The sequence below is a fragment of the Anoplopoma fimbria genome, chromosome 12 (genome assembly GCF_027596085.1).
Source record: "Anoplopoma fimbria isolate UVic2021 breed Golden Eagle Sablefish chromosome 12, Afim_UVic_2022, whole genome shotgun sequence".
Lineage (NCBI taxonomy): Eukaryota > Metazoa > Chordata > Actinopteri > Perciformes > Anoplopomatidae > Anoplopoma > Anoplopoma fimbria.
Window position 1 is genome coordinate 4,992,131 of NC_072460.1, and position 23,069 is coordinate 5,015,199.

The 23,069-nt window shown below is 40.0% G+C and overlaps 1 protein-coding gene across 1 annotated transcript; it reads left to right on the forward strand.

Annotated features, from left to right (window-relative positions):
- The first annotated feature begins 643 nt into the window (after window positions 1-643).
- dennd2c (DENN/MADD domain containing 2C) lies at window positions 644-20,294 on the forward strand. The gene is given in 21 exon segments (XM_054609133.1): window positions 644-986; window positions 4,048-4,288; window positions 4,290-4,540; window positions 4,543-5,149; window positions 7,177-7,301; window positions 8,272-8,354; window positions 8,532-8,690; window positions 9,955-10,033; window positions 10,346-10,390; window positions 11,432-11,619; window positions 12,143-12,252; window positions 12,934-13,003; window positions 13,633-13,710; window positions 14,039-14,179; window positions 15,265-15,413; window positions 16,312-16,489; window positions 16,756-16,797; window positions 17,661-17,769; window positions 18,037-18,279; window positions 19,251-19,337; window positions 19,420-20,294. Coding segments are annotated over 20 exon segments (2,805 nt in total). The 5' UTR covers window positions 644-986; window positions 4,048-4,259; the 3' UTR covers window positions 19,452-20,294.
- The last annotated feature ends 2,775 nt before the right edge of the window (window positions 20,295-23,069 follow it).

Below are 23,069 nucleotides of genomic sequence, written 5' to 3' on the forward strand. Positions count from 1 at the left end.
GGAAAAAGGGGGTTTGATAACAACTGATGTCGACCACCTCCAACAGGATGGATTTACCTTTAATTGGTACATAATCTGTTGCAGTTACTATGATAGACCTTATCCTATATTTATTGTGAAGCAGCAGATTGAAATGTCACATTTTTTTTTCTTATTCCTCCTTCTCCCCTGACTTAAAATGGGAATTTCTGGAGTTTCCAAACTTCAGGCAGTGTAAGGCACTTTGCCTATGTAGAATAATGACATATTAAGACACTAAACCAGAAAAGCATAACCCAATCAGCAGTTTTTTAATGAAAATGATGTATTTATTGTCTGTGTCTGTGTAGTTGAGCTGCTGCAACACTCGAATTTCCCCCATGGGGATCAATAAAGGAATATAATAATAATAATAATAATAATAATAATAATAATAATAATAATAATAATAATAATAAAAGATATTTGCCTTTAAATCCATTACTTACACTGACATTTCCTACAAATGGAGCTGAACACAAAAATGGAGCTTTTTAACGTGAATACAAAACATTTATTGTGTAATTATCACCCCTCCAAAGTTGCAGAAAAGGAACATTTTAATATGGGTTTTTTTGACAAGGATTTTTATTTTGGAGGTTTTAACCGGAATGCTCATCATTTCTGGCTGACTTGACACTAACTGTCCCGAGAAGGAGGACAAGGAGTGTTCTGCTGTCCTGTCCTCTGCTCTATGGACACTTTCTTTGTTGTTGAATGTAGTTATTAGTACAGCGGACACGGGTCTATGGCTCCTTAAACTTTACATTTACTAAGAACCGACCAATAACTGGACTCCACCCCCACCACCACCACCACCACCCCCCACTGGATGTATGCAGACTGATATCCTCTCCAGCGAATGGAGTCGGATTTAAAAAAAAAAAAAAAGAAAATCTTCATTTTTATCGAAAGGAAAATAAGAAGAGAACATGAGTTTTGCTCACAATGTTAAAAAGTATTGAGGGGTAAGTCACGAGATCGGACGTTTATGCATCCTGTGGGTTTTGTTACATTCACTAACACGGTTACATTGTTGCGTTAGAGACCTTCCAATACGTTTCATGCGGTGTTGCTCCATAAAGTGAGACTTTGTTGCCATATGTATATATATATGGCGTCTATATAACGCTACATTTATCAATCAGTTCTGGTTTTTTTTTTTTTTTGTTTTTTTTCTCTGCATGCCTGCAATTGTTTGAACGAAATCTAAATGTTCAGAGTTAACGACAACCGTATGACAGTATGTATCCCTCCTCCAACTCCCAGCAGAGCAAGCCTAACATGAAGGGCACGAAGCCAGCCATGTACAGCAGCTCATACTGTATACACCCTGATGCGTTCAAGGGACACTTTGCATGACCAAGAATATTGTACATTTCTGAAAGTTTTTGAAGTGTTTTTACTTCATTACATTACATTACAGGCATTTAGCAGATGCTTTTTTATCCAAAGCAACTTACAATAAGTGTATTCAACATAGGTATTCAAGAGAACTACTAGTCACCAGAAGTCATAAGTGCATCTCCTTTCTTAAACAAGCATCTAAGAGCATAAACCAGAGCAAAAGTACAGAAACAAACTAATACGAATACAATAAGTGCAACAAACTAATACGAATACAATAAGTGCAACAAACTAATACGAATACAATAAGTGCAACAAACTAATACGAATACAATAAGTGCAACAAACTAATACGAATACAATAAGTGCAACAAACTAATACGAATACAGTAAGTGCTGAGCGGAAGGCTCGGGGTAGTACTTCTTGATACAAGTGCAAGTTATTTCTGCTCCTGCATATTAATTCAGGTCACACGGTTAGCTGTTGTCATTGAACCTAAATGCAGACAGTATAGCTTCTGTATGGAAATCTTCTGCAGGCGTTGTAAAGTTTAGGAAAAGCAGTTGGAGTTAATGATAACTAAATTCACCTGAAAGCATCTGAGATGTTTGTTCCACTCATCCCGTCAGAGAAAAGGGTCAAATAAACTCCAAAAAACTACTGTTGTTTATAGATTTGCATTCATTTTGTGCTAAAGCGCCTCAATATCCGCGACATTTCATGATATCAACTGTCTTGGTTTGAGTTTATGACATCATTCTGGACACATTTCCATCACAGTGGTATCCACAACAAATGATGGAACTTGTCATGTTGTCAAGTGGTCTTTCACCAGAGCTCTCATAATGAATGTTTAGTTGCACACAAACTGTTCTGGTGGCTGGTGATGGATCACTCATTTTAAGACAATTAATCTTGGTGTGTCCTTTTCCAAGCTGGCATTTAGTTAACCCACATTTTTTCTTTGTATTGTAGCTCTAACTGTCAGTGTTGAGGGCGAACCACAGTCGTACGATACCTCACCTACAACATGTTGGGTCTTGCCGCGCTTCTTTGGGCGTTTTGTGGCAGTTTTGAAGGCGCAATTAGGTTCGCTTTAGCTGCCAAGTGATGACGGGGTTCTTCAGCTTCATTGGTCCCCTGTCTGGTTTCTAGTTAGATGAGTCAGTGAGTTTCACTAGTAAATACAAGGATACCCTTCTGCCCAATAAATGTCAGTGAAGTTAATTTTGACCCTCCTGCTTTGTTGCTTGACTTCACAGCACCTCATGGAGGGCCTCACTGGCAAAAACAACATTTGATTTGAACTGTCAGCCTCTGGGAAAGAGGAAGCGGAAAACTTGAGTTGCACAATGTAACTGCAACTGTGTGATGATATCTGGTTTATTTCTGCATTTTCTGTGTTTTTAGGGGTTTTGCGTAAAGATCATCCAAACATAGCTCGGATTTCGACTGGGTGCAAATCTCTCTGCACCGTAATTATGGACAGTCGGCTGATCATTCTTCCTGCAGCTCAGGAAGTGCAACTCATGCTTTCCTGTGCAACATACCGCACACAGACAAATAATACAAGTGGGTCAGTTTGGGAGACGCATTGTCACTGCGTGGTCTGGCAATGATCGAGCAGCATTCCACTGCACACGCACACGCACACGTTTGATTTAGGTCAAACCAAACAAAGGCGTACCTCGAAAAAAAAGAAATGACTGACCGACTGTCTCCAGCTAAATTTATCCCCCCCCCTCTTGTACGGCTCTGCAGGAATGCAGCTCATAGCGTTATTATGATCGTGAGCTGTGCAGTGGAATTTTACCATGTCTCCCCTTCTCCACGCTCTCTCAGCCTCGGTCCTAACGTGCAACGTGTCCAAATGGTTCGGTTCCAGCAAGCCAGGAGCTGCAGCGCGAGGGTGTACAGTGACTGCATTGATACCGACTCAGGGAATATCAGTCAGGGTGGATGCAGCTGCAGATCTTTTACGCAAAGTGTTTGATAGCACTTAGTAAGAGGGAGCAAGACCAGAGATTATATTCTAATCCTTGCACAAAGACATCACTTAATCAGAGTCCCGAATACTTTGATCTAGCGTGTGATAGATGGCTAAACCATTTGAGAAGCTTTTATTCCATTGCGTAGATAGGCGCGGTTAGAATTAGTTTTCCATCATTCGCCTAATTGTCCCCGGCTCCTCATGTATGCCTTGAGATTCATGTGTTTTCTTGCCTCTTAAGCACTTCGAAATGACTTAAAATGTGCGTTCTTTCCACTCATCTGAAAGACAGCTTTGCAAGAACGCTAAATTTGATCCAATGCTCCGCTTGATTATTGGCGTTTTTCATATTTGGCCAGCTTTGCGAGTAAGGACGACAGTGACAGAGAAGAAAGAATTCCCCCGAGGCTGGAGGAGGGTGTTGCAGAAATCTGCAGTTTGTCCCTCGTCTTTCCCTTATTCTTACTGGATTTTATTTTTGGAAACCGACCCTGACAGTAGGATGTCCTTCCCGGCCTTCTCTCCGTCACTTCCTACAAGTTATAGACTGCTTTAGAGATGTTTGCTGTTTTAAAAGTATCCGTGTCCTCCTGTGTTGCCTCAGTATCCCTTTGACCCTGCCGTGTGCCGTCTTGGCTTGTTTTAAGTGCAGTGATTAATGGGTCATTTTTGTGTCTTGTCTTCATTTTAGGTTGTTTACAAGAGGAGACAAGGGGGGAAGAAGTGACATTCTGCTAGCCCAATAAGAAGCGTAAAGACATAAAGGATCAGTTACAACCATAAACCTTGTGGCGCTCCTGCTTTTACTTATCGTTTCTGGACTTAATTGAGAACAGATCACTTGGCTTCGTCTACCTGTCTTTTCGAGGAAATCCCTGATGCATTCTCTTGCCCCCTCTCAACATGCTGGCTCTGAGGCTGGAGCAGGGCAGGCGGGGGTGGTGAAGTCGATCCCCTGCAGAAAGGGGACACTGTGGCTCGGCAGGGCCGCCAGTCAGGGAGGCCCCCTCCTCACGAGCAGAGCAGTAACATCAGGGAAAAGATCTCCCAGTGGGAAGGTCGCAGTCAGCAGGGCAGCAGCCAGGATGCCGGGGCCAAAGCACATCCTCCGACTGTATCCAGATCTCTGTCTGGAGATCACCTGGGCAACGGATGTTCCAATGAGGGATCGAGAGGGGGGTTTACAACTCTAAAGCTTTAACCTTGGGCTTAGATTTCCGAGTATCCCCAGTAAAAGCTGGACATGGTGTGGTTAGTAGGAAGTCAGAACCTCTGCAGAAATGTACCAATGAATTTTCACCCACATCCCCGGGAACGAAACCACTCGCAGCAGAAATGTTTGCGTCGTCCAAAGCGGAGGCCAACACTCCTAACCCCGCAGGTAAACGTGCCTTCACAGCCAACAGCGAGCAGAAAACGGATCGCATCTTGGATGTTGAAGTAGTTTCGAAACATCTACCTCTATCGGCGAACGACCAAGACGACAACATGCCTGCTGGAAACTTCTACACGTCGCGGGGTTTCTGGCGTAAACTCGAGGGGGACCGACTGCACTGGGAGAAAGGAAAGGGGTCTCCAGGTGAAGTCCAGCCTCCTCCCAAACCTGTGCGGACATTCCAGTACCGGGGAGCCAACAACAACAACACGGGGCACGCAATGCAACAGAGCAGCAGATCCACTCATACCAAGCGCTCCAACGTAAGGAGTAGGAGGGTAGCCCACCCACCCAGCTTTCCACCGCCTCCATGTCCTGTAGCAAAGACTAATGGGCTTTCAAGGCATAAAAAGAACAGGTGAGTCAATTTGATAGATTCCGGAATTTCCCATAAATGCACATTAAACATCCTGCTTTAGACTTTGGCTATCAGCGGCGTCTTTAGGGGCAGTTCTTTGGAGGAAACTGAGTCTAATTGTTGGCTGGCGTCCTGGTGTGATGTCACATGATATCTAGCAGCATTGTTCTCTATTATGTGGATGTGGCCTAGTTCCTCTGCCAGGGGTCCAGGGTCATCATCTACAGGCACGCACACACACACACACACACACACACACACACACACCCTCTGACACTCACCCTCTCTCACTTTCACTGAAGGAGAAGCAAAACAAAACATATCTTGTAACCATGTACACTTTGAAATCAGGACTTATTAGGTAACGTGACTTCCACTAATGTAGTTCTATGTACACTGTACTGGTATTGGTGTAGTCTGTTGTCATCATCTACACACTGTCCAGGAGTTGTTGACAAAAAAAAGATAATTATAATGCAAAGATATTCACAATGTCAAATCAGAAATTGAAATACCAAAATCACATTAAGCCTCATATTGTTTAAGACTACTAAACAGTTGAATAAACACCACTGAAAACATCAGAAATCTTCAGAAGGTAGAATGTATTGCACGACTGTATTGGATTGCATTAGTTTAAATTAAGAAGAACACCTGATTTAAAAAAAAACAAAAAACAAAAAAACTTTTATTAGTACATTACATTACATTACAGTCATTTAGCAGACGCTTTTATCCAAAGCGACTTACAGGAAGTGTATTCAACATAGGTATTCAAGAGAACTACTAGTCACCAGAAGTCATAAGTGCATCTCCTTTCTTAAACAAGCATCTTAAAGCATAAACCAGAGCAAAAGTATAGTGCAGAGGCAAGTTACTACGAAAACAATAATTGCAACAGACTAATACGAATATAATAAGTGCTACAAACTACTACGAATAGGATAAGTGCAGTAAACAAATACGAATTCAATAAGTGCAGCGAACTGATACGAATACAATAAGTGCAGCAACTAATACGAATGCAATAAGTGCTACGAGGAAGGCTCAGGGTAGTATGTTTAGGCAGACCCAAAACCACAGTTACAATAACAAAAAGGGTCTTGTCTTTTGGATAACGTTGCATTAGACCTCATAAGTCTTCACTTACATGACCAGATGAAAGCCTACACATGTTTTATCTCCGAGCTCTGACTGAATAATAATTTGAAAAGGACGCCTGGTTGTAATAAAGTGAAATGACACTTGATTTCTATATCATTTTTTTATTCGTCACTGAACTCAGCGCCCTGTCAGTCTCAGTCATAATACTCGTGGAGAGTAGTGGCCCGTTTATTGGAATGTAACGTAACTTTTAGTTGGGGGGGAAACTGCTCAAACGTTAGAAAAAGTTGGCCAAATATCACAAGAAGCCCCAAAACAATTCAAATTAGATATGAAAAATAGACCAATCTGGCAACAGTGAACCTAATGAAAAAAAAAAAAAAAGTTCCTGCCAATAACTTTCTTTTCTCACCTATAACCCTTCCTGCCACATCAGCACATATTTCTACGGGCTCCTTGTTTACCAACTTCAGAGAAAGCCATTACACGTCATTCATGAAGCACATGAAAAGTAAAAAATGTAAACACATAAAACTTGAGCTCGTAACCAGACCTAAATGAAAGTATCTGCTCTGACTATACAAACCTGCATCTTCAGTTTTAACGGTTGCATTAGAGGAAGGTTACACTCTGACCTAATTGTTACTATGACAGCTGTCGTATTGCCAATTTCCCAGTCTGTCTAAATCCTGTCATGGTCTTCTTCCTTGTTTTGCTTCTGTACTAGATGCTCAGTCATTTCCTTTCATGACAGTTTATCACACTGTCTCTTGTCTTGCTGTGTTTGATATCAACATATGGAATTTTGTGGTGGGACGCTGACTGAACATAATACAAAAGGGCAAACGATAGTATGGTGGCTATCTTTAGGACAGCAGCGAGGCCCCTCTCGTTCACCGCCTTCCTTTCCCTCCCCGCCACAGGAAGTCCTTTGAGTACGAGGACGCGGCACATCTGACGGCGAAGCAAGGCACGAGGAGAGGCGAGGACAGAAACTCGCTCCTTTACCACGCCTACTCTGACGACAATATTTACGAGGACATTGTTTGTAAGTTGATCTCCCTGTGTCGTATAAACTACTGGAGCTTTTGATCATTACACTGGCTGTCTTTTACTTTATGTAACTCAACTAAGCCCTGGTTTTGTTTAAAAAGAGACAAAGACAGGAAGTCATTAAGACTGCAGGGTGCCTGTCATTGGTTGAATGGCCCATTTAAAACTTTTTATATTATCATAACGGAGCCTGTTAAAGAGTGATGCTGTAAAGGGACCAGTGAACGAATCAGGAAAATTATTAAAGAACGTTTGGGGAAAAATTTATTTTTCCTACTCCTGGTTTCCAACAGATGTTACAGTTTCTGGAATATTGTGACATTTGAGAGTTATGCTCAAGATGGAAAGACAGCCCAACTGTACAATATAGTGATTATTTTTATAAATCAGTACAGGTGGTAAAAAAACATTGCTTTTTAGACTTCTATGTCTGCATCAGCCGTTGCAGTTAAGTTAACTCGAATGGTCGATTTCGACACATGGTGGTACTGCAGTGAACTGAAAAGTATCTCTGTCTAGAGGTTAAAGGATTAGTTTATGTTTCAGTCCGTTGACAGAAAATGAATCTGTTATTACCAAACTACTTTGATAATCAATTCATTGTTTTAGTAATTTTTCAAACAAAAAAATGCCCCAAAAATATCTGTTTGCAGTTTATTGTGTGTACTTTTCTTTGTTTTCTTCTTTTTTTCTTTGTTTTCTTTGTGGTTCGGTCTCAAGCAATTGTAATAAATGACATGTAATTATAGGTTTTCATTGTTTTCACATTTTATGGTCAAAAATATTAAGCTCCCCCAAAAATAACAGTTATTTGCAGTCCTTTCTGTGGCTATGGAAATGATTAAGAAACGACTATTCATATGCTTTTATACTAGGTATCTTAGTGTAAAGGTGCGGTGAAGCTTTTCACCGATGAAACCGGTTAGTCCGTCTCATCTTCTTCCCATAACTCTGTCTTCCCCCAGGTGAAGGGGCCAGAGATGAGCCCTATGAGGATGTCAAGCTATCTCCCATGTGTCTCCCTATTGGAAGGCCTCACGGCCCCAAGGTACTGGAATTTAAGCCATTTATACCTCCTTTTCACACTACAGAGATATTTGTAGTTGTTAATTGGTGTTTAAAATGAGCCCTCCCTAACTTGAGATTCTAAAGGAAGAAGTATTGTAGTTTGATACGACGTAATTACATCCAACAGGGAGATGACTTCACACTTTTTGTCTTCCAGCTGCCTCCTAAACCCCAAACGCTGCAAGGCTTTACTAACAAAGTGGAGAGGAAGAGGTTCCAAACATCAACACCAGCCAAATCATCAACACTTGCAGATACTCCCAAACCAGCTACACCGCGGAGGGCGAGCACTCAGAAAATACAGAGGACACCTCAGGTAAATGTTTCATTATGGCGTTACTGAGATGTTTTGTTTTTATGCCTTTGCACCCATGACAACCGTGGCCGGAGGCATTACGTTTTTGGGGTTTTTCTGTCCGGCCATCTGGTCCATTCTCGTTAACACAATACCTTACAAACACCTCGATGGAATTTCTTCAAATGTTGGCACAAACAACCCCCTGGACTCAAGGTTGAACTGAATCAAATTTGACGGTCAAGGGTCACTGTGAACTCACAAAACGCATTTGTGGCCATAACTCAAGATTACCTATGCTAATTATGAATTTCGCGCACATGTCTAAAGGATTAAATTATGAAGACATGGATGTAAAGTGCAACTTTGGTTGGTTTGAGGAGGCATACGTCCGCGAGGTGGTAATTCAAGTTGAGCAGGCTTGTTTAACAGGAAGGAGAGGACGCTGAAAGAAAAAAGATAATGGTAGAGCAACATGTACTTCATGAGAATTCAGACGGAACACATGAATTTGAACATAGGACTCATGGCAGTGCCAAGAGGGTGGACCGGGAGGAACTTTAACGATAAGGTACAATGACAAAAAAAAGAGGTATTAATATATTATGCAAATATGTAGAGAAAATAATTATAGCTTTAAAACCCACTTGACACGTGTGCTGTGTGTACCAGCAGGTTTGACAAGTGCCAATCAAGGTTATTTTTGGACAATATGTCTTTTGTTAACCTGATTGTTTTCCATCATGCGACTTTTAAATAAATAGCCTGAATAGTAATAATAAAAAAAAAACATTTGCTATAGTTATATTATGCTGTCCTTTAATTCTTTCAGATCACATCTTTGACAAAGGTGTTAAAAGGAGGAAAATGGGCTTCTCTTTATGTATTTTTCTGCTCAACAACTGTACCGTTATCTTAGTTGGGGCATTTTTACTTTCTTTCCATACACTGTCATACAAGTTGGCTTCCTTAACTGGCAGTGCACTGTGTGTCCTCTTAAAGATAAGTTTTGGCTTCCTCTATGTGTTTGTTTGTGTGTAGAGCACCACTCGATGTACTACTGTGCCTTAGTGAGCTCGCGTCCACTACTCAACTGTGTTCTTGCAGGACGTTAACAGAAGAATGTAAGAATGTAAGGTTAAAAAAAAAAAACGAATGCTGCAAATCTATAATATAATTATGTTCTTAGTGGCTTGTTATGTCATGATTCCCCCGTAATCATGATTCTATAATGGCTGTGAAATTACGGGGGCTGACTGGTACCTGTGTGTGTTCTACTACACAGTATGTCAACAAGATCGAGACCATCTTTGATGACAAGCGAAGGAGGAAGAGAGTAAAGAACCAGGGAGTCTCAGTGCGAGGTAAAACACGTCAACACACACACACACACACACACACACACGCACACGCACACGCACACACACACACACGCGGACTGTCACATATGCTCAAATGTCAGTCACATCAACACTTCAGTAAGATTAAGTAGAGCCTCTTGGTGGAAATACCCAGCTTTGATGGTACACTCAGGGCCAGCTGCAGCAGGCGAAGCCGCTGATTATGAAACAAAGGCTGACTGTCTGCATCTGATTATGGCTTCTCAAGTCTTTTCCATTCCTCTGCTTCTCCCTAATCCCCCCCACCCTTCTTCTCTAATGCATTGCCATTAACAGAGGAGACCAGTGGGACAGAGAGCGACCCTGAGGACAACACCAAAGGTATCACTGTGGACTTAATGTGTCTGTAATGTCTGTCTGTAATGTCTGTAGCCCCTCAGGTTAAAGTTTAGAGGAGCATATCTTTGTATGAAGTAAGAAATCTTAGTTTGGTCAGTGAGTAATTATTATCAACACTCCCTAGTATAAACATTGAGCTGCATAGAAAAGACAATATTCTCCTATGAATGTATTGGCTTCGGGGAAGTTATTATCGCTCCTCAGTGCTAGTCATTGCAGGCCATTACATATCTCTGTCCAATCAAGTGACATTAAACCATAGTGGGACCATAATGCACCTGAATGTACATGATACGGGTAATACGAGACAGAAACAATTAGTCATTTATCATTCAATAATGCCATGATGGAATGAATGATCTGGTGTTTCTCTGTTTTATTTTTTCTACAGCCATGCTAGCAGCTCTGTGGAGCTATACTTGGCCACAGAGGTGCTTTGAGCTCAATGTATACAGCATGCTGGTGTTTGCTAGAAAATATTTACCGTGTTACCATGTCATAGTTTGGCCGGTATTTGGCCATAAACCAAAGTATTGGAGAGAGTGAATCTTTGACCTGTTGATGGTCTTTAGATTCACCAATGTTAATATATTTCATCCTCTGGGCAAAAATCTGTCCCTACCAGATTTGATGTAAATCCATTTAATAACCATATGTAGTCCATTTAACTATGCTTGTCCAGATTTATCAATTGGGACTTAAGGGGTGGGCGTTGCCATCCTTAAAACCTAAATAAAGTCTTAAGGTCAAATAAAACAAAGACCAGCCAAGCAACATGCTCTTTGCAAGAGAAGCTTGTGGGAAATGTTTTAAATTTAAGAAACTCAAATAATACCACTGCTTTAAGATGCAGACTACCAGTTATCCATGACCATTGTTTTGGACTCTGTGTTATCAGAGTTAACATCACATTTGTACTTTATGCTTATTGATGTTTAAAAAGCATCATATTGCTCCAGTGTGCTGGAGGGGATCTGTCCCAGGGCAATCATTTAGCTTATATTCTCATTGTGTGGTGTCTAGCAGGCTCCAGGAGGTCAGTTTACATCCAGTCTACACTGAAACGTCGTCCAGGTTACCGCACCCTGGAGAGAGACCTGATCCAGCTGCAGCAGCAGCAGCTTTTCCAGATCTTCGTGGTGGTGTCGCTGAGAAAAGGCTCCTCGGGAAACACCTACTCCCCTGAAATCACTCAGCAGTTCCCCAAACTGGTTAGAATGAGTTTCTATAATAACCCTACTGTCAAGTATGTAGAAACATAACTGTAGTTATGTCATAATGCTTTGATTGAATGGTAATCCGTGGAATAAGGACAATTTCATGACCAAGATATAATCTTGTTTGGCAGAATGAAAGGATCATGACTCCTATTTAAAGCAATAAGGACTAATTTCAAGGGGAATTTTTTCAGTTTTACATAAGTCATGAGCACTCATGAAAGCAAGTTGTTTATTTTCCTTTTTCCATATTCGTTTTTAATTATATTTGATTATAAGGTTTTTATCTCAGGCTCCTATATGGAATGTGTGTTATATAATGATTTAGAACAAGTACTTATGTAAAATACTCCAGACAAGTAAACCCTGCATAACATGTCGGGACTTATTAAAATAAGTTCTATTAAATTATCTTATAATGCAATTAATTGAGCACTGATTTCATGTGGGTCCCCCTTTAACCAATTCAGTGGGCCTTTGGAGTTGCACTGCTGTAACCGGATCCCCTCTGTTTCAGTTTGAGAAGTCATCCCGGCTCTCCAGAGAGGCAGAGGATCAGCTGAAGGTCATTCCCAATTTCTGTTTCCCCGACTCACAGGACTGGAAGCCCTCTTCACACATGCCAAGGTCAGCAACTGCACTACACTGATATTGTTAATAGCGTACTAGATGGATACAGATGTACCTGCATATGGTAACTCTATACTGTATCTTTTTTTCATCTTTCATCTCTTCCTTTATGTCTGTATTTGCTTTTGTTGTCACTGTACACACACCTTTCATGTGCTCTAATAAATGTTGTCTAACTTTTCCTTCCTGTACAGTGTTAAGCTTTAGTTCTTGAGCTGTAATTAAAAGTTGCATTATGTTTAACACTGCCACTTCCTCTTTTCTTATTTATATCCTCAGCTGTAATTCATACATTTCTGCTACAAAAACTCAAACTCCCCATAGGGATAATAACAATTTCAACAGATCTAATTCAATCTCTGGGTGCTGAGGAGCATTGGGCACCCCCCCCTCCTCCTTCTCCTTCTTCTTCTTCTTCTTCTTCTTTGATTTTCTTTAACAAGCAGGTGTGGTTAATTGTTGTAATGTGGGTTGTGATCCCAACTTACACAGCCTCCCTGTCTTTAAACACTGTCCATTCATCTAGTTTCTGAGTGCTCTGCCTTAATATCTTGAGATATTTTTCAATCTTTTTTCCAGCTATAATACAAGGATTAAAACAAATTTCTTACAAATTATGTTTTTTTGTTTTGTTTTGGTTGTAAAAAAACGACTGTCTTAATGTCATTCTGTTTACAGTGAGACGTTCTCCTTTGTCCTGACCTCAGAGGATGGCAGCCGCTGGTTCTGTTACTGCCGAAAGATCTTGGTGAGTGTGGATGTGAAAACGCAAGCATCTGAATCAATGACTCCAGCGTTTATGTGTTTGTGTGTGTGTATGTGTGTGTGTGACGACACTGGAAGCCAGCCACATGCTTACTCAACATCTCTGAGGAGATGTGAATCAGTATATGTGCATAACAGGCTGTAAACCACTTCTAAATCGATGACAGAGAGCTAGAAGAATTTCATCCTTTTCCCCTTTCTTTTGCCTCACAAAGAGAGCTGCTTTTAGATCGTTGTAAGACACTTTTCACAACACACGGTTTAGGCTGAAAGTATGTGGTATATATGCCTTTTCTATTTTGTTTGTGAATATTCTGTGGTTGTGTTGTGCTCCCTTTAACTATGTTGATGTGTTTATTCTATATTTAGTGGAGACAGGCCAAGCCTTACATGAAGAGTTTTATGTTGTTGGTTGATAAGTTCACCGCTACTATCGTAAAAGTTTGGACTTAAGACACTGTCAATCGAAAACACAATAAAACGGAAAGTAGATTCTTGATGAGAACATGATTGTACTCTGTTTATTTAAATGTTAATTCTTAATGAGTTTTTGGCATAGTTATCTCTGTGTTTACCTGCTTTGTTTCATATGAAATTGTGTATGTCTTTAAGCCCATTGGAAAAGGGAAGAGGCTTCCTGAGGTGCACTGTATTGTCAGCAAACTTGGCTGTTTCAACCTCTTTGCAAAGGTGAGGCAACTACACAATGCATCTGCACCCTTGTTTCTGCTGCTGGAAGCCTTTTGTAGGGAGATGAAAGGAGCTGGTTTTAAGATGGAATGAGGCTACTCCAGAACATAATCCAGAGTAATCCCCTGGGTGTGTTTTTCCAAAAAAGAAATTGTAATGCATGTGTCACACCCATCTTCTAGTTGCCTGGGTTCAATTTACAAACAGTTTAAGTGCGAATATGGTCAGAAAAAGAGGAAAACTTAAATGACATGCAGAGCTGCGTCTTTGCTATGACTTTAATCAACACGAGTTCAGTCAGTGATTGGTCTTGTCTCTGTCTGTCCAGATTTTGGATGAGGTTGAGAGGCGCAGGGAGATTTCCCCAGCGCTGGTCTACCCTTTTATGCGTAGCGTGATGGAGGCCCCTTTTCCAGCCCCCGGACGCACAGTCGCCATCAAGAGCTTCATCCCTGGCTCTGGGAACGAGGTAACCCTGGAACCAAAAGGGGAAATGTTAATTAGTAGTTTTGTTCCTCCTAACCACTCCTTCCTGCAGACTCAGAATGACTCAGACTGGGAGGTTTTCTGTGTAAACAATAGGGATAGCTATTTGCGCTTTGAAGCGTTCATGTCGGGACAGCTACGTGTATTAAACAGTCAATAGTAATTCAGTTCAGTCATTACTGTTTCCTGAATCAAAATAAGTAGGTAATGGCCCTTCCCAAAACTCAGATGAAATACTGCAGGATCACTACTTCCTTCTCTTTCAGCAGTTAGGAGGCTCTGAAGACGCTTACTTAAGTTTACACTTCTGTGGTTCAAAACTGAATTCTCCACCTGGATGTATCTAAAGAGTCTGTTTTTGCTTAAAAAACACTGTAAATGTTCAAAGGTTGACTTAATTTAAACAGTCAGTAGAGCCTCAACATTTTCAAGTGAAGTAAATATTTAATTGAAAGTTTTTAAAGCTGAAAAGAACTGTTTATCAACTCATGTCAAAGCAGTAAACTAAGCATAGTTCACTCAAAATCCTGAATTAGGTTGACCATAACATGTCAGTTTAGACAACTTAAAGATCAGTTATGTTAAGTAAGCGGTACACATAAAAAAAGTTAACCTTACATGTCGAGGCATTCACATTTACAAGAAAATATAAGAAAACTGGTTGCCTTAACATTTTCAAGTAAGCTGAACTACAAAGTGTAAGCTGTTGAAAAGAGAGAGAGAGAGAGCAGTTATAACAGGACACATATCTTTTTGAGTTTGGGTTGTAAAACTTTATACTCAAAATGCTCCACATGCTGCCAAATCAATATGTATCTTTTTTGGAATGTAGATTATTGTTCACTATGATGAACATACACTATTGTCAGTCTTGTTTTAACAATAGTGACTTGTAGTTTCAAGCTGCGGTTGGTAACTTTAATAAAATATAATTCAATAACTATAATTTTTGCTCGAGCTGTAGCTATATCCTGACAAGTAGTACAGGTACAGTCAGTGTGGAACAGCTAGTCTCAACAGCCTTATTTACGCTTAACCTGGCTCCGTGTGCTCTTGTTGCTCTGCCAGGTACTGACTCTGTGTCGACCGGTGGACTCCCGGCTGGAGCACGTGGACTTTGACGGTCTGCTGCAGTGTCTCAGTGTCGGGAATCTCCTGCGGGTGTTTGCCTCCCTTCTGCTCGAGAGGCGGGTCATCTTCATCGCTGACAAACTCAGGTACGGCCGGGGTCACACAAAACTCTGCAGGGCCACTTAACTATCGGTATATAAAGATGACGTACAGAAGCGATTCAAAAAGAATGTGATCAGCATGCTTGATTACATCACACTGGCCCAGTGCCAGTGTTATTATATGCGTGTACCTTGGCCTCAATGCTAAGTCCCAACTGCCAGCAAGTCCAGTCAGGTTTTATCTGCACAGCCCAATATCGCTTACAATGTCTGAGGGCTCCACAGGGCCACTACAACAACAGGTCCTGACCCATCCCAAACTGGTTATTATTGAGCAGGACATTGTTCCGTTGAATAGGATACGTCAACTTTTGTCTTTATTTGTTTTTGTTTTGTAAACTGCCATATACACATAAAAGAAATGCAGGCTACAAGAACTGCAATATGTACTCAGATATTGATAACAAGCCAATATCAAGCTGCCAATATCAGCAATGTGAAACACTGTTCTTGGATGGAGTTAGTAGCATGCTAGGGCAGTCTAAAACAGATTATCAGATAATATAAAAATGAATTACAAACTTGGTAAAGGAATGTTGATTCATAAATTGGTTTAAAGTTATTAAAAAAGCAGGCTGGATTTTTGCTGAGGACTATAATAGCAGCAGTTTGTAAAGGGACAAGGAATGTTACCAGAAAAAGTACTAGATACTGTCACTTAGCGTATTAGCATAAATCAGTTGCATTTTGGTATAACTCTTTGATACACAAGTATTTTTGCTGAAAGCTCTTACAGTCACTTTAGAAAATGTGCTGAAAAGATTAATAAAAGTGTGCACACAATCATTTCAGAAGCTCTGATTTATATCTTTGTATCATGTGATCCCAGTGAGAACTGAATTGTGTTTAAGTCTTTTTTTTTCTCCTCCCCCGTTCACTGTAGCGCGTTGTCTCGGTGTAGCCACGCAGTGCTGGCGCTGCTGTACCCCTTCACCTGGCAGCACACCTTTGTGCCTGTGCTACCGGCCAGCATGCTGGACATCAGCTGCTCCCCCACCCCATTCCTCATTGGGGTGCTGGCACCTTGCCTGCCACAGCTGCTGGAGCTGCCCATTGAGGAGGTCGGTCGTGTTTTATAATTGCCGTTTAAAAAGAAAGGTCTGTCTAGAGGTTTTAGTGCCATCTATTGGCTGTATACTTACTGCATATTGTGAATGAATCCCAACAGAACCAGTAAGTAGCTTCCACTGTGTCTGGGTAGTAGCTGAGAAACGCCCTCAAGAGACGGTTGCTCGGGCTCACCCCTCCTTTTTTATAACTCTCGTTGCGAAATAGTGAACTCTTGCAGTCATTAAACTGTCATTCTTTCTTCTCGTTGTCTTCCCAGGTGCTCATAGTGGATCTGTGTGCAGACAAGTTTGTGGTTCAGGTGTGTACACATAGCAGCGTATTATAGGAATGATAGGTGTGGTGTGGGAGAGTTGGCTTTGCCTGCACTTGTCCCTTGTTTACATGCAGAATGTGTGTTGAGGGGGAGAAAATGATGTTACACCCACAAGCTCTGCAGACATGAAGCTACATAGTATGTAAGCCCAGACCAAACAGGAAGGCTGTTTTACAGCTGATACAGGTTTGTCAACAGTAATAGTCTATTCAATTCATGATGAATCTGTTTGTTTTCTTCAGATGGGTTTATATTTATGTGTGTCTTGATTTGACTGGGTTCCTGTTTGACATTTCATTTAGCGTCTTCTTTGTTTAGGCACTGTCTTTTGTCTCTATTAATTAAAAGCTAATGGGAGATGCAGTGATTGATTTGCCATCCGCACATACTGTATATAGAGCTGTGATTTCAATATATTGCTATTGGTAGCCTCCCTCCTCAGCATGTGACATGAGTTTCATCATTGTAAAGCTGATTTGAGAAACACAGTGTATTTTGTAGGTGTGCTATTTGGACGGTGACACTGCTCTATTGACTCTGTAGCACATTGGATTCCCAATGGCGTCATTTCTTTTTTGAATCACCTGATTTAAAGTCCATCTTTGTGCAATGGAGAACAAAATAAAATACCTAAACAGAAAGATACAGCTGTTAATTCATCCAAACTGATTGGCCATACCTGATCAATACATGGGAGATCCAGCACTTTTAGTCCATAGTACATACTGGTTAGGCAATCATCCACACTAAGGCCAAAAATGTTAGAAATGTATGTTGTGACAGTTAGGAGAAATGTTTAAAACTGGCGTCATGTGACTGCTGTTGACCTTTCCTGTGATGTGTGACAGCTGGGCGATGAAGACTGCATCCTGCCCAGAAAACTGCAGGCAGCACTACAGCAGATCCTTGAGGAGAGGGAGGATATCCTGAGACAGGAGGATGGAGACAGATGTGGAGGTTGGCATAAACAGATGTGCTGCAGAGTCTTACGTTTCTATAGTTAATCTTAATTTTTAAACTGGGCAGTTGAAACTGCAATCAGATGTCCAATAATTACTTACGTTTACTGGATTAGCATTTGCAATACATCAGTTTATCCACCACGATAAAGACGTTTTTCACCTCTTTTTTTGTATTAACTGTTTAATAATCCGATTGTAAAACTACGATACAACTCTTCTGTGATTAACCATTTTGTCTTCATCTAAAACGTGTTCTGTCCAGGTCAGCAGGCTGACCTGAGCTCTCTGGTGTCGGAGGGTTTTGTGCGGTTCTTCGTGGAGTTGGTGGGCCACTATCCCCTCCACATGGTCGAGTCCTCCAACGGGAGCAGAGAGGTCCAGCGCGATGGCTTCCGCAAATCTCACCCCTCCCGCGGAGTCCGGCAGTTCCTGCAGCTCTTCATGGACACTCAGATGTTCGCCGGCTTCATTCAGGACAAAGAGCTGCGCAAGGGAGGAGGAAGAGGTAACTGTGTGGATGTAGCAGTGGCAATAGTCACAAGGGTTGATTCTTTAAAACGTACAAAAGGATTAAGAGTTAAGTTTTTTTTACATGACTTGATGAAACTGCTAATTATACTGTCCAATGGGGACAATGTTTCCTGTTTCTCTGATGTGAGTTCTTAAGACAAAACAAAACTTGAACCCAACTGCATTGCCTACTACTTACTGTGTACTTCTATTTTAGAGGAAAACATTGTCGTACTGCATTTACCTGACAGAGAAATGTCACTGGTTACGTTGCAGATACAGATTTGACTCTCAAACTATACCAATTAAAATATGATGGGTAATTACTGATTCAACTTTTCAGCATCCTATTAGAATTGAAAAGCTCCACCTTGAAGAGACGCTAATTACATTAGGGTAGTACACTTTTGAATTCAGCACTTTCACTGTGCGGTATTAATAGTTTTTGAGTAATTCTACGACCAATGCCAACATTCCAGGTTAGAAAAATGTAAAGTGAAGCAAGACAACTTTTGCCTGTGTCCCTGAAAAAGACACACATCGGGTTAACTCACGGTCGAAAACATTGTTAAAATACACTTGAATACACTATGTCACTTGCCTTGACATAACCACTGTGATTATAAAGTAGAGCATGGATTCACTTAGCGTAGGTATTTCTTTGGTGGTAAAGTTATTAGTTAGTGCCTACATGATGGATTTCCCTGAATCTCCGCCTCAGCTGTTGCACACAGCGCTGTGTGCTTTTTTTTGTTTTTCCAAATTGCACCAAATTAAAAAAAGCATTCCATGGGGTCCCCAGCAATACATCCACCAAGTGTGGAGGATTAGATGAGCGGTTCACGAGATTTGTGAACGACAGACGGGCAGAGAGACGGACATGGATTCCTCGCTTTATAGTCGGACATCTAGTTCTGTACTCATTCTGCCTCGGTGGCTCAACACTTCCTCTTCCTTGTCTCCCAGGTCTCTTTGAGACCAGAGTTGCAGAGTATCTGGATTCTTACCCTGAGCCGGAGCCAAGTGGTGTGAACAAATTTCTTAAAGGACTGGGTAAGCAATGCTCTTATCATTAAATGTTCACTTTCAAAGGTTTATTTTCAACAGCTAATTGATTTTCTTTTTTTTTTTTTAGGAAACAAGATGAAGCTCCTACAGATGAAATGAAAACAGACCAACACCTTGGCTTTTTAAAATGACAGACTCTGTAATAACGAGCAGAACAGTTTTTGGTGCTGGACTTGCTGAGGATCTGAATGTGGATGAGAGTCTTGTCTCCAGACGTGAATGGGACAGTGAAGAGTTTTCGGTATGAGAGGACCAGGTTTACCTTATAGCCACGTATGCATGACTGAGAGCAGAGCACTTTTTAATCGGACGAAAACTGGAAAGGCTAATTGTCTTTTATTGTTTTATGAAACCTTAAGGACGAAGCACAAACTACAAAAAACATTCCAGCTACTTAACCTCAGTTATCAACCTGAACGTACATGGTTGTGACTATTTTCTCTTTGACTGGAAACAATTTCCTCATAGATTCAGCTCTTCTACACAATGTGTGCATTTTATAGTTAATGCAACAAGTAAAAGATAGATTTCAATCTTGTAAGTACTTTACAACTGAAAATGGTCTGTATGGTTCAGACCTGATGCATGATTTTTACATTTTAACATGTTATCCATTACCCCTTCAGCACAAACTGTACACAAACCTTTTGTTTACTATGTTTGTATATGTTTGCATTTCAGTTAAAGTTGGTTTGTTGACTCTCATCAGAACATTCCAAAGTGTTAAGACTCCAGGTTAAACCTCATCAATCAAAATTAGTATTTACTCTTACATACAGAAATTAGGTCTGTTTTTTTCTTTCTGTCATTGTTTTTCTCCTGTTTAACTGGAGTTGTAAATATGTTGCACAATGTAGAGAACCATTGTACAGTATTTGTAATATTTTTGTATAAAAGCATGGTTGTGTCCTAAATTAAATAAATGGGTTCCCAAGGACAGCATTTAATGAGTGACTATGCTACTTAAAATCCACATGCTTTGAAAACTGTGATTAAGCATAGTGTAGGAGGCGATACATATGGTGGCCCTGAGAGCTGGACGACTGCAGATTTAGGAAAACACATGCAAATGGAGAATAACTATTTGGTCAACATGGAAGGGGGGAGGGCCATAACTCCACTTATTTTTTTTTGTAAATATTTTTGACATTGTCTTTTAATGACTTTATTTCTATATTATGCCTTTTTTATGACTTAGTTTGATATGACTTTAACTTTCAACATGCTATACTATGACTTTTAATGACTTTTTTTCTGTGTTTCTTCGACATAATACTATGCCTTTTTTATGACTTTTTTGATATACTATGCAATATATATATTTTTTGTCTTTTTTATTACTATTTTCCAACATACTATACTATTCCTTTTTCAAAATACTATACTATTACTTTTTAATTACTTTTTAAAAAATAGTATACTATGACTTTATTATGATTCTTTCGACATGCAATACTTTGACTTTTTTATGACCTTTTTCATCATACTATACAATGAATTTTGACATAATATACTATGATTTTTTTTATGACATGATATACTATGACTTTTTTTTTTTTTAAATACTATACTTAGACTTTTTATTAATTTTTTCTACATACTATACTATGACCTTTTTTTCTTCATTCTTTTTTTTGACTATTTTTGACATTTGTGAACCCTCCAATCAAATAGGGGTCTGTGTACCTTTTACCTGGCTGTTCTTTCTCTTACAGGACTCTAGTGGTAGAGGGGTGGCAGTAGCTCAGTCCAATGGGACCTGACTTGGGAACAGGCATGGCGCGGGTGCACATTTCCCTTTTTTTTAACTTTCTTTGACTATTTCTTTGACATGCTAAAACTGTAAGTGTGTTTTACTTTTTTTGATATACTATACTATAATTTGGCCATACTATACAATTACTTTTTTTAAAACATGCTATTCTATGACTTTTTTCCACTTACTTTAGTATGACTTTTCAATTACTTTTTTTTCCATACTTTACAATTACTTTTTTTTTTACATACTTTACAATTACTTTTTTTTTTTTTTTACATACTTTACAATTACTTTTTTTGTATTTCAACATAATATACTATAACTTTTTTTTTAGATGTACTATATTATGATTTTTTTAAGCTAACAAATGATTATAGGGCTGAATGCCAATTTAAAATACTGTTAAAATAAACATATGGAGTCTCAATGTTTAATCAGTATCAGAGAGAAGAAAACCGTATAGGCCACAGTAGAACACACACAGAGGAGGCCAACAGCCAGCCAGAGGGTCACATTGATGGGACTCACATGCACTAAAAGCACACGTAGGTGGCCCGGCTATGCACAGAAAGCACAGAGAGGCTTGGATGAGGACACACACGGAGAGGGAACGACTTTCCTGCTCAGGTAGACATTACTCCAATACATCTTTACATAGCAAATTGTTATTTGCTGCTTTATTAATGCTCTGAATTTCTAATTTAGCACCCTTAATAAACCAAGTAAATTGTGCAAATGTGCAGATCATTTTACAATTTGGGCAACAACAAAACCTTCCCTTTAATGCTAATAAACATAATGATGACAATGATGATTATGATTATGATACTATTCATATTCATATTCATATAAATAATCATCATCATCATAATAGATAATAATAATTGTGTATGCTTCTTCCGCTTTTTCAAGAAGACTTTTAAAGTTGTGATTAGTTAAGAGGATATTGCTCTCCTGTTAGAACTATTGCTTCAGTTGAATCATTCAAACTCAAAATTGCTCCCAAAAGAATATGGTTCATTCATTTGTCTAAAACTTGTATTGATACACATATAATTAGATAGATGATTGTTTTTCGAATCACATCACTGAGATACAATGTCACACCCTAGTGGTGAGAGATTGGAGGTGCATCTATAATAATTGCAAGCGTAACAAAGTTAAGCACATCTTCATCTTACAGTAAACCGGACCGATGATGAACCTTATCTGTTCAGAACCGATCAGCGGTGATGCATGCCGGTTAGGTCTGTGTCCTCCCGTTATCCTGAAGTGGGCAACGATAACCTTGAGGGATCCAAGAAGCTGCAGCTTTCTGTTGGAGCAACAATTCTTCCTTTCCCAAAACTACATTGGTAACCCAGTATCGATGTACAGGTATTGATGAGTACCTGTGTCATCATTTTGGGAACGCAACCTATACTTTTTATGTTCTTCAATGACGCGTCACAGCGAGGCTCTTGGACTGTCAAATTGTGGGAGACATACAGGTATACTAAATAATAAGGTCATTTATTTGCAACCAAATAATTTAAAACCAATGCAAACAGTGTGGAGAGTGGATGAACAAAAATGAAAAACAAGGAAAAGGAAATAAAAGCCACAACACAGAGGTAGGTGAGGATATGGGCCCAAAGGGCTGACTGCTGCTGTGGATTATGCCCACCAGACCCAGGTGTGTTCCATGCCGCTGACAGGGCGGGCGTCACAGTTTAAGAGATTTTCCAAAAGCCCCTTTACTAAACTGAATGTACCCTCACAGATTTAGCGGCAAATGAATCTGTGAAATAAGTCAATTCCATTTTGGATCTTGGGCCCAATGTGCCCCTTGCATATAAGCCAGCACAACATCCATGCAGCACATGTTCACTCATCCAGGGAGTGGACTTATGACTTTACAGATATGTCGTATTTTTTAAAAAACATGTTAATAATTCATTGATTTTAAGCTTAATTCA